Source organism: Lissotriton vulgaris, chromosome 6 (assembly GCF_964263255.1).
Source record: "Lissotriton vulgaris chromosome 6, aLisVul1.2, whole genome shotgun sequence".
Lineage (NCBI taxonomy): Eukaryota > Metazoa > Chordata > Amphibia > Caudata > Salamandridae > Lissotriton > Lissotriton vulgaris.
In genome coordinates, this window is record NC_141694.1 from 8,252,721 (window position 1) to 8,265,145 (window position 12,425).

A 12,425-nucleotide genomic window follows, 5' to 3' on the forward strand; every position below is an offset into this window, starting at 1 on the left:
GACAATTCAGGAAGTCATCCCAACTCTTTGTCGCATTCAGCAGACCTAGGAAGGGCATGCCCTTAACTAAACAAAGTATATCAAGATGGATCTCCTCAGCTATAACTCTCTGCCACGAGAAGGCAGGGCGACCTCTGGACTCACGGGCCAAAGCCCACTCCACCAGAGCCATGTCTACGTCTGCGGCACTGTTTGCTGGAGTGCCACTCCTGGACATCTGTAGAGCGGCGACCTGGAAGTCCCCGCATACCTTCACCAGGCACTACTGCTTGGATGCTGAGCTGACGAAAGACGCAGCAGTGGGCAGAGCAGTGCTTCGCCATCTATTCCAGTGAGGTGAGCCCTCCTGCTTCCCACCATCCTTGACTGGTATGCACATTTCTTTGTTACTAGATTCTGCATGACATTGTATGCTGTTGTTTTTTCCTACAGTCACAAATGTTCATTACTTGCAGTAATATACTTTCTGTATCTTCACAGAATGTGCATATTGTATTGCTTGCTACTCTGATTCAGGCATGTGAATCTATGAAAGACACCCAAATACTGGATAAGAAATGCGTTACTTACCTGTAACAGCAGTTATCCAGTATTAGTGTCTTTCATAGATTCACATGCACCCTCCCGCCTCCCCTGGAAGGACTCACCTCTCTCTACAGGTTTACACCTATCCAACTTGGTGCGTACGAAAATCTGAGAGACTGAGGCTCCTCACAGGAAGGTTCTAGAGGGAGGTAGTAGCTGATTGGTTGTTCCTTTTATTTTGGTCCTTTTTTACAAAAGGACACAGATAGGCTACCAAGGTGGGACCCTGGAGCCTGCTCTGTTTGGTCCTTCCTGCATAAGGACCTAGATAGGTTACTAAGGTTAGACCCTTAGACCTATTCTCTTTATGTATGTCTTAGGACATTACTTTTTTATATACCGGAGGCTCCCGTCTCGACGACGGGGAATGATTCAGGCATGTGAATCTATGAAAGACACTAATACTGGATAACTGCTGTTACAGGTAAGTAACGCATTTCATGTAGTCACCTTCTTTGGATTCTTTTTCCGCTCTTAATGCTGTAAGCATGAGAAAGCACTAGAGTCAAGGAAGAAGATGCCGAATCTAGGAGGATTATTTTTCACCAAAAAGCACCGAACACCACCAAGGATGGCAACGCTCATGAATGACGCCGAGGGCAGATGGGTGTCTGAAAGCACTGAAAAACACCAAAAATGTGAGCGGTCATGTGGGCTGAAGAATGAAATGTGGGGAGGAAGCAAACCCCTTTTAAGTTCAGCCCCCAGTGTTAACATAAGTAGGTACAGATCAAAAGCCACGAGAACTGCAGCCTCAGTCTTTCAAAGAACCATAGTTCGAAGGGGTGCTCAACATGCGTAGAATTTTCAACCCAAGATCATCCATATAAGATTGAAGCAGAGATGGGCCCACTACTCCATGACCCCGTCCTAGGGGTAGCCAGGTACAGCTGGGTAAGAAGCACATAATTACATAAGGATCAAGTGAAAAGTAACACTGCAGAGGCTCTCGGTGGACGAGCTAAAAATATGCAACTCGAGGCATGCAAAATAGACATAAACACACTAATTTTGGAACCAGAAGTCACAGTAGCCAAAAGAACTTCATAGATCTAAGGCAGGAGGATAGCACTGGAGGCAAACCCTCTACACAAGCTTCGGCCTCGAAAGATGATCTAGAGCTTGGGAGGGACCGGACTTCTGCAGGAAGAATGGGTTGCCGCTGACGCAGATAACAAGGAGTGAAAAAGTCCACGCCTAACAGAAGGCTCTTGGCATCAAGAAAAAGAAAAGGCATGCGGTGCCGAAATAGACGCCATTATATCATTAAGAGAGACTAAGACGACTCTGAAAACATTCAAGATACCTCAACAGGAAAAGCAACCAGAGCAGGAGATAGCAGAACTGGAACTGCTGCTTACCTTTGAACCACACGATGAGGCAAAGTAAGAGCTTTTCCTTTTTGAGGAAGAACATTTCTGCATGCCAGGCTAAGACTGTCTGGTTTTTAAAAATGAGCATAGTTTGCCATTATTACCATGTCCTTCACTGGCGACAGACTTTTTGGGGAGAGGGTGGATGAAGTGCTACAGCTTATGAAGGAGAACGACACAGCAAAGGCTACTGAGGCCTTACACTACAAGATGCCGCAGAGAAAAGGAACAGCAGCGAGGGGAGGCATGCATGCAACATTCACGCAACAGAGCGCTGCCGCATTGGCACTACAGATGAGGCTGGCAAAGAGGAGCCGCCACCAGAGGGAGCAAACACCTGCCACAAAGTGACTGCGCAGTGCACCCTCCCACACGAACCACCAGTAGGAGGAAGTATCAGAAGGTTCTGAGAGGAATATGGAACCATCACCTTTGTCAAACGGATACAAACATCATCCAACATGGTTATTGCATAGAATTACAAACATACCTCCCACAGTACCACCAAAATGAAAGACGACCAACAAGGCGGAACATTGTTGCTTGCACCAAGAGGTCAAAGACCACTTAAGCAAAGGGCAAAAGAGCTGGTTCCTGTACAGGAAAAACATCAAGGAGCCTACTCGGCCTACTTCTTGGTGCCAAAACCAGACCAAACCCGGAGGCCCATCGTAAATCTACGAGCGCTCAACAAATCCATCTAAACCGAACAATTCAAGATGACAGCACGACAAGAAGTTCTTCCTCTCACAGTGAAAGGAGCTATATGGCAAGGATGGACTTCAAGGTTACAGACCTACACACACCGTTGAATAGCTCGCACAGAAAATTCTCAGACTTTTGTTGAACTAGGTACTTTGCCAGTTTAAAGTATTAGCCTTAAGGATAAATTCAGCACCAAGAATATTCACACAGTGTCTGACGGCAGCGCACCTCAAAAGAAAGAATGCAGGTATATCCCCACCTGGACCCTTGGCTAGTAAAGGCAAGAACCTTCAGGCAACAGAAAGACAACATCGACCGTCTTAAGGACACTACAGAACCTTGGGTTCTCCCTCAACAATAAGAAATAATCACTGAAGACTGGGAACACAGCGTTTTCTGGATGCAGCTTTGAACTTAGACAGGAGCGTTCCCAGACCCCAAAAGAGCCCATGCGGTGTTAAATCAAGCTCGCCTCTAGCAGAAAGGTCAGTGTATGACGGTGAGGACAGTGGTGAACATGCTGGGTATGATGCACCCTCCTAGTACCTGAGCCGTTGTTACACATGAGACCCGTGCAGGAGTGACTGCAGCAACAATGGTCACAAGCAACAGTGAGTTGGGACAATCTAGATATTGTTACAGTCAAGATATAAATGGAAATACAGTTGTGGAACTCACATCATCACAGCAGTAAAAACGTTCAAACCAGCAGCTCCCTCAGTTACCACTACAATCGATGGTTTCCACATGGGCTAGGGAGTGCACAAGTTAAACCTGAGCAACAGGTGACTGGAACCCCATTGAGGTAGTACAGAGAATACATGCGTAGGAAGCCAACAGTCTTTCTAGACCTGAAAGCCATCTTCAAACACCTGAAGGGAAGACGGTGCTAATTCAGACAGCACAGCAGCAATGCTCTAGCTCAACTAACCAGAGGGAAGCAGATGTCATGTTATGTAAACTAGGCAAGCCACATGGGGATGGAAAGATCTGAAGACCACAGAGGCAGACCGACTCGGTAGATGATCAAACACTGCACATGAAAGGAAGTTAAAACAAGTACTAGTAATAGGCAACTTCACCCCACCTGTGTATTTATTCATAACACAAGAATGCAAAATGCTTATCTTCACATCTAGATTTCACCGCCAAAATCATTAGAGAATGCCATGATGATCAAATGGTCAGGGAACTTTGCCTACACCGAGACTTGTTATACCCTTCGTGATACAAAAGTGCAAGCAAGAGCAGTTGACACTAGTTCTCCTAGCCTCCTCCGTGGGTGAGACAAACGTAATTCTCATACCTATTGGAGATGTAACGTAACGTAACATAACGTGTATTTGTAAAGCATACGTTCACACAGCATAGTAGCTTAGCGCTGAATAACAGGTTTGTTACCCAACTCAGTGGTATTCATTTGATTGACCTCAGAAGTATGAAATGCTGAGTGGACCTCCTGGAATTTGATCCTGTGACCATGAGGTCAAACACAGGCCCCTACAGTAGATGCACTAGTCCACTGAGCCACCTGTCGAGGCTACAGGGAAGGGTCATAAAACTCTCAGCACATACAGAGCTATTACCAGTGCACGTGGGACAATTATGTCACCTGGAGCCAGCTACGCTGAGCCTGGCAGATTGGCTCCTGAAAATGTAGTTAGGGCACCTACAGCCACTAACAATGTCAATGGAGATGTACAAGGAAGTAAGAGGTCCCACAGCAAGCAAATGTTAAACAAACTATTGGAACCGGTTCATACACTGGTACAGCAGGAGGTGACCAAAGAGACTGATCACAAGATCCCCCGGTCAGATACCTTACTCCACCTGTCGGACCGGCAGCTCTTATCCCTCACAAAAGGCACACCTATCGGCTCTTGTAGCATACACAAGCAGAGTCATGGGCAAGTGTTTCTTTACCACGCCAGTAAGCACTGCATCAAACTAAGGCTTGAAAGATATCGACCCTGCCCACTTTAAGACATGGTTGCCTTTGGAATAATATGACATCAGGAATTTGAAGGAAATATCATGAAAATAAAGACAGGACAAGGACAATTGAACAATTAATTAGGGGCAAAAATATAAGAAAATAATTGGCATAGGAGTTGGCACTGTTACTTACACATAAGGATATTCACAACTAAACTTCTCTAATGATATATACTGTAAGAACTAAATGTTTAGAAGTTATTCAGAAGTACAGGACTGAGAGAGTAGTTGGATTTTGCAAGCATTTACCATGATCTGCAACCGCATCTATGTAAAAATTGTAAAAAAAAAATGTAAATTGATACTTGTATAGCGCACTACTCACCCGCAAGGGTCTCAAGGCGCTTGTACCAATACCGCTGTGGTACCCATCCTGGCTTTCCCTGTGAGGCGTCCACTCCTGGGCACCCCCAAGGTGGAGGCCAGGCATCCTTAGCGTTGTGGGGGCCGTTGTGGAGATTAAGCAAGCTATTGCCCAGAGTTGCAGAGTGGGACTCCATGATTGGAATAGGCACCGAGGCAGGAATTATCAGGTCCGTGGAATTTTGAGCCCAAGACCCGCCGAGGCGGGGAATTGAACCCTGGTCCCAGGCTAGACCTCTGCATCAGGGTCTGCCGCTGATTGAGCCACACTTCTCTATCTCTATGTAGATGTCAGCGTAATGGCATTAGGATTTAGGCTTAGTCAACCCTTTCTTCCATAGTGTTTAGACCCTTTTCAGTGGAATTACAGCGTTGAGTCCACTTGCCTACTCATCTTTGTACATTTGCTCTAGGGTTTCTTCCTCTTTGCGGTTTACACACTACGTCGATGACTTACCATTTCAAATCCCATATCTAGAAAGTGTGTAACAGGGGCTGGTGTGTTTAACTTAGAATATATTGAAAACAAACTGGAGGGTTTGCCCTCGGTGTCAGTTGTTGCCCTAAGAATCCCTCTGTGGATCTGGAGCAGAGCCGTCGTGAGACCAAAATCTTCCTTGGCGCCCGCTCCAGTGCAGACACTGCCAAAGCCACTCAACGGCACCATCAACATAGTCATACCTGACTCCAACACAGAGCCGGTTGAGTGTAGTCCGACACTGTGACCAGCACCAACTGAGGACAGCCTCCCCGAAGCAGAGCCAGTGCCTAATTTAATGGGAAGGTTTGGAGAGGAAGATGTTTAGGAGGGATCTGTGGACCTTAACTGAGAAGAACCAGTTTAGGAGGACAACTGGTATGAGGACTAGGGTGAGGCCAGTGAGTTGCACACCTCACCTTACACTGGCCTGGATTCCCCTCCTGTTGTGGCTGTGGGGGAGGGAGCCTCCTTTGCTGTTGTGGCTGTGGGGGAGGGAGCCTCCTTTGCTGTTGTGGCTGTGCAGGAGGGAGCCTCCTTTGCTGTTGTGGCTGTGGAGGAGGGAGCCTCCTTTGCTGTTGTGGCTGTGCAGGAGGGAGCCTCCTTTGCTGTTGTGGCTGTGGAGGAGGGAGCCTCCTTTGCTGTTGTGGCTGTGGGGGAGGGAGCCTCCTTTGCTGTTGTGGCTGTGGGGGAGGGAGCCTCCTTTGCTGTTGTGGCTGTGGGGGAGGGAGCCTCCTTTCCTGTTGTGGCTGTGCAGGAGGGAGCCTCCTTTGCTGTTGTGGCTGTGGAGGAGGGAGCCTCCTTTGCTGTTGTGGCTGTGGAGGAGGGAGCCTCCTTTGCTGTTGTGGCTGTGGGGGAGGGAGCCTCCTTTGCTGTTGTGGCTGTGGGGGAGGGAGCCTCCTTTGCTGTTGTGGCTGTGGGGGAGGGAGCCTCCTTTGCTGTTGTGGCTGTGGGGGAGGGAGCCTCCTTTGCTGTTGTGGCTGTGGGGGAGGGAGCCTCCTTTGCTGTTGTGGCTGTGGGGGAGGGAGCCTCCTTTGCTGTTGTGGCTGTGGGGGAGGGAGCCTCCTTTGCTGTTGTGGCTGTGGGGGAGGGAGCCTCCTTTGCTGTTGTGGCTGTGGGGGAGGGAGCCTCCTTTGCTGTTGTGGCTGTGGGGGAGGGAGCCTCCTTTGCTGTTGTGGCTGTGGAGGAGGGAGCCTCCTTTGCTGTTGTGGCTGTGGAGGAGGGAGCCTCCTTTGCTGTTGTGGCGTGCAGGAGGGAGCCTCCTTTGCTGTTGTGGCTGTGGGGGAGGGAGCCTCCTTTGCTGTTGTGGCTGTTGAGGAGGGAGCCTCCTTTGCTGTTGTGGCTGTGGAGGAGGGAGCCTCCTTTGCTGTTGTGGCGTGCAGGAGGGAGCCTCCTTTGCTGTTGTGGCTGTGGGGGAGGGAGCCTCCTTTGCTGTTGTGGCTGTGGGGGAGGGAGCCTCCTTTGCTGTTGTGGCTGTGGGGGAGGGAGCCTCCTTTGCTGTTGTGGCTGTGGGGGAGGGAGCCTCCTTTGCTGTTGTGGCTGTGGGGGAGGGAGCCTCCTTTGCTGTTGTGGCTGTGGGGGAGGGAGCCTCCTTTGCTGTTGTGGCTGTGGAGGAGGGAGCCTCCTTTGCTGTTGTGGCTGTGCAGGAGGGAGCCTCCTTTGCTGTTGTGGCTGTGGAGGAGGGAGCCTCCTTTGCTGTTGTGGCTGTGGGGGAGGGAGCCTCCTTTGCTGTTGTGGCTGTGGGGGAGGGAGCCTCCTTTGCTGTTGTGGCTGTGGGGGAGGGAGCCTCCTTTCCTGTTGTGGCTGTGCAGGAGGGAGCCTCCTTTGCTGTTGTGGCTGTGGAGGAGGGAGCCTCCTTTGCTGTTGTGGCTGTGGAGGAGGGAGCCTCCTTTGCTGTTGTGGCTGTGGGGGAGGGAGCCTCCTTTGCTGTTGTGGCTGTGGGGGAGGGAGCCTCCTTTGCTGTTGTGGCTGTGGGGGAGGGAGCCTCCTTTGCTGTTGTGGCTGTGGGGGAGGGAGCCTCCTTTGCTGTTGTGGCTGTGGGGGAGGGAGCCTCCTTTGCTGTTGTGGCTGTGGGGGAGGGAGCCTCCTTTGCTGTTGTGGCTGTGGGGGAGGGAGCCTCCTTTGCTGTTGTGGCTGTGGAGGAGGGAGCCTCCTTTGCTGTTGTGGCTGTGGAGGAGGGAGCCTCCTTTGCTGTTGTGGCGTGCAGGAGGGAGCCTCCTTTGCTGTTGTGGCTGTGGGGGAGGGAGCCTCCTTTGCTGTTGTGGCTGTGGAGGAGGGAGCCTCCTTTGCTGTTGTGGCTGTGGGGGAGGGAGCCTCCTTTGCTGTTGTGGCTGTGGGGGAGGGAGCCTCCTTTGCTGTTGTGGCTGTGGGGGAGGGAGCCTCCTTTGCTGTTGTGGCTGTGGGGGAGGGAGCCTCCTTTGCTGTTGTGGCTGTGGGGGAGGGAGCCTCCTTTGCTGTTGTGGCTGTGGGGGAGGGAGCCTCCTTTGCTGTTGTGGCTGTGGAGGAGGGAGCCTCCTTTGCTGTTGTGGCGTGCAGGAGGGAGCCTCCTTTGCTGTTGTGGCTGTGGGGGAGGGAGCCTCCTTTGCTGTTGTGGCTGTGGGGGAGGGAGCCTCCTTTGCTGTTGTGGCTGTGGGGGAGGGAGCCTCCTTTGCTGTTGTGGCTGTGGGGGAGGGAGCCTCCTTTGCTGTTGTGGCTGTGGGGGAGGGAGCCTCCTTTGCTGTTGTGGCTGTGGGGGAGGGAGCCTCCTTTGCTGTTGTGGCTGTGGGGGAGGGAGCCTCCTTTGCTGTTGTGGCTGTGGGGGAGGGAGCCTCCTTTGCTGTTGTGGCTGTGGAGGAGGGAGCCTCCTTTGCTGTTGTGGCGTGCGGGAGCGTGCCTCCTTTGCTGTTGTGGCTGTGCAGGAGGGAGCCTCCTTTGCTGTTGTGGCGTGCAGGTCGGCTCAGGTCCTGGACCTTAACCTGCCCTCAGTGGCACTAAAAGCTAAGGTGTTGACGGAAGTGCTTCAGCAGGGGGTTCCCCCTCAGAACATTTACTCCCATTTAATAAAACGCTTGTGGACGTCCTACTTGGGGCCTGGACCAAGCCCTGCACAAGGTCTCCTGTGAATAGGACGATTGCCCACCTACATCCTGAAGATCCCAGTTTCCTTACCCAGCACCCCACCCCAAAAAGCTTGGTGGGCCAAGCCTCCCCATGCCCCGTTCACCCTTGCACGTTCCCCGTCACTTCACCGGATAGGGACTCCAGGAGGCTGGATACCTTCGGTAAGAGATTCTCTTCCACCAGCCTAGCAGTGCAATCGGTGAACACCTTGTGCCTATTGGGCCGTTATTCCCATAATCTTTGGGATTTGGTTGCGCTCGATGGTGCCTATGGTCCCGGGGGAGGCCCAGACCATACTGTCTCAGGTGGTTGCCTATGAGAGAGATGCAGCAAAGTTCTCCATTAGATGTGGACTTGACACGACCAACTCGGTAGGCAGAGTAATTTCATCATCTGTGCCCTTGAAGTGCCACATCTAGCTGAGAACATATCTTTTTTCAGAGGATGCCCAGGGTCCCTCTTGGACGTGCCATTTGGGGGCTTTCACCTATTTGGAGACCAGGTGGATTCAGTGCTCGCGCTCTTCAAGGATAGTACAGCTGCGGACAGTTCCTTGGGGTTGTCTATGGCCCCTCCTCTACCTCAATCCACCTTCCTTCCCTGTCATGACTACAGAAGGGGTCTCTTCTCGCGCCCATAACCTCCCACCCAAAACTGGCAACAAGCTTCCCAGCCTTTTTGTGGCTGAGAGCATGGGTCCCAGCGACCACGTGGGACAGCCAGCCTGCGGTCAGTTAAGTCCACCCCCTTCCCCCCCAGGGCTACTGCCTCCAAGCCCCTTTAGTCCGCCCTCAGACTATCTTGGGCACCCAGTGGGAGGCAGGATGCGCCATCCCTTCCCCCACTGGCAGTCAGTAAAATCAGACCATTGGTTACTACAGATCGTCCAAAGGGGCTACTACCTCCGCTTTGTGACACTCCCTCCGCCCATTCCACCCACTTATGACTGACTGAAAGAGGACCATCTCTCCTTGCTATGCCCGCTACTTTCTGGTGCCCAAGAAGGACAGAGGCCTCAGTCGTATCTTAGATTTGCACCTCTTCAACCTCTTCTTGAAGGAGAAATTCAAAATGTTCAAGCTCGCTGAAGTGTTGCCTGGCCTAGATACAGGAGACTGAATGGTAGCATTGGACTTGCGTTATGCTTATTTCCACATTCCTGTCCGGCAGACCCACAGACGGTATCTGCGGTTCATGGTGGGACATGAGCACTTTCTGTTTGCTGTGCCTGTTCCTCCCTGAGGATAAGCCTATTTAAGCTATAGGTCTCCCCACTGGCCAAACTGATAAGCTGTTTTGGATTATAGGCCAGGTCTTACGCTGATGTCGCACAAATAATTGTCAATCACTAAAGGCACGGAGGTCATTGTGGCTAACTCAACAACTGCATGAAGGCAGTGGCCACTTGAATGGGTAAGAACTGTCTGGAACTTAACGGAGACAAGACGGAGGTCTGGATCTTTGGGAGCCAACTGGCCATATGGAACAACAACTCATGGCTGAACTTCTGGGCGCACTCCCTACCCCCACTGAGCGCACAGTTGTGACCTGCTTCTGGATCATTAGGACGCTGCAGACAGTTTTTCCCTTTATTCCACTACAAGTTTGTAAACAAGTATCCCTGGCTCTAATCGCTTCCATCCTTGAATAATGTAATGCGCTTTATTTCAACATTAATAAGTCGGCACAAACGAAGCTGCAAATGGTACAAAATACAGCGACGAGAAGGACTCTAGGCATCCCTAAACATCGGTCTGTCTCTGGGGGATTAGCCAAGCTCCACTGGCTACCTGTGAAAAAGCGCATTGTGTTTAAAGCATTGTGCATTGTTCACAAAGTCCTATACTACTCGGGCCTGGTGGAATCAGTACCATGTTCCAATGGTATGTCCCTATTGGGAAACTCCGCTCGGCGGATCATAACTTGGTTGTGGTTCCCAAGTTTCAGAACGCAAGATGGGGAGGCAGTCTCTTCTCGGTGGCTGCAGCCAAGCTTTGGAACTCTCTCCTTATCTGACCTGCTTGTGAACTTGTATCCCTTTCAGAAAGGCCTTAAGAATCTGGCTTTTTACCTTATATTGGAGGCCCTGATGTTTCCGAACATAGAGCCAGGTATCCTTGCTGAGTTTCTTATCGGGGCTAACTACTAGCGCCTTGACATCTTTAGTCATTTGTGCACTTATGAATATTCCTCATTTCGTTTCAACTGGAGAAAATGTCTATAGAAATGTCTTTGACTAACATAGCAAAAGGGCAGAATCTGGAGTCTTAGAGCATTTTTTGTTTCTTGCATCTGTGAAAAAAACTATTTGGGGATCATTCCGATCCTGTAAAATGGTTGGTAGGACTTCGTGGGTGATTTTCATGAAATGTACATGTGAGGAAATCTGCTTTTGTATTTTGAATGCCAGGCAGGTACATCACAAGGAACCCCCTTGTTGCTGGGGTAACAGCGCTCTTTAGAAATAGCAGTCAACAGTCATGATGCTTAAGCTTCTTGCCTTAAGCCACTCCTGTTGTCTCTACATTTCTATTCCACCTGTCGTTCTTACTTTTACTCCGTCTTTTCCTGGTTTATGTTGATGTTTTTCTTAGCATGCCTCTTTCATTTCCTGAGACATTCAAGTTGGCTCTGCACTCTCCACCCTCTCTCCTTCCCCTAGTTTCAGCTCGTATCTTCCTACTTGCATATGTTATCCTTCCCTTTTTGTTCTCTCGTGTGTAACTCTGAATCTTTTCTCCCTCCAGTATTATCAATGGTTTTGCGTTGCCTCTGAAGGAAGAGCACAAGATGTTCCTCATTCGAGTTTTGTTGCCTTTGCACAAGGTGAAATCGCTCAGCGTTTACCACCCGCAGGTACGTCTCTTCCTACAAGTGAGCGTGGTGTCCACGGAAAGGCTAGAGATTTTGTGCGAGGATAGTCTCATAAATTACCCTTTCATGTTTGTTTGGTTCCTGTCACTGCAAATTAGCACTGCTTCTCTTTTATTTATTAGTTTGTTTTCTTGCAATAAATGTTTCTACTTTTTGATGTTTATTAGATTTTGGAAATTAGAGGAAAATGATAGTCTTTTTTTTGTAAAAAATATTTGTAAATTTAGGTTTTTGAATTTGTCAATACAGCACTGTACCCTTCACACTTAGGGGTCCACTTTATAAATGTACAGATCCCAATAGCGTGAGGAAGCTCAAGGCAAGTAAAGGATGCTACGCTTTGAAGGTGGTCGGGTGTTGAAGGCCGCAGTGAGTTTGCTTACATGTAAGACCGTGGAGAACGCTGGTAGAAATGGTGCCCGTCAAAGGGTTGCCCCGGGTTTGGTGCTCACCTTTAGACTTGCCATGCTAGTTTAACTTGAGTTACAAATCTATAGCTAATCTGAGTTTTCCATTGTGGGGCAGTCTTTCATTGTCATAAATATGAATTAACTTCACTGTGTTCATGCCATGTTCAGGCGGGGGAGACTGTAGTCACGTGGCAGGTTGTGTTGAATTGCCATGTGACAATGGAAGTGGTATTTTGAGTTTCTTCTTATGTTTCTGTACATATTTAACCGTGGCTCCCCAAACCCCATTTATTTTGTGTGTGATTTTATACAGTGCGGACATGGCCCGGAGGCCTCAGAGCGCTTTGCAAGAGCAGGGTTAACAATTGACGCAGGATGCAACTGAGGAAGAATCAAGGGCAGATAATCCAGAGTAGGTGGGAGATGGGATGTATACAAATACATTCCCAAAACGTCAACGCAGGAGTACATTAGAGATGCAACCTAGACAGAAGTAAAAGCGTATAATCCGGACTAGAACATTGGAATGTTGAGCGCTCCATT

General features: G+C 49.9%; 1 protein-coding gene across 3 annotated transcripts in view; it reads left to right on the forward strand.

Annotated features, from left to right (window-relative positions):
• The window catches only part of PPP2R5D (protein phosphatase 2 regulatory subunit B'delta), a 273,958-nt gene that overhangs the window by 144,057 nt on the left and 117,476 nt on the right, over nt 1-12,425 (forward strand). For all 3 annotated transcript variants that reach the window (XM_086925820.1, XM_086925821.1, XM_086925822.1), the window contains one exon: nt 11,346-11,454. In XM_086925820.1, the coding sequence (XP_086781946.1) occupies nt 11,346-11,454 (109 nt within the window). The remainder of the gene's footprint in view (nt 1-11,345; nt 11,455-12,425) is intronic.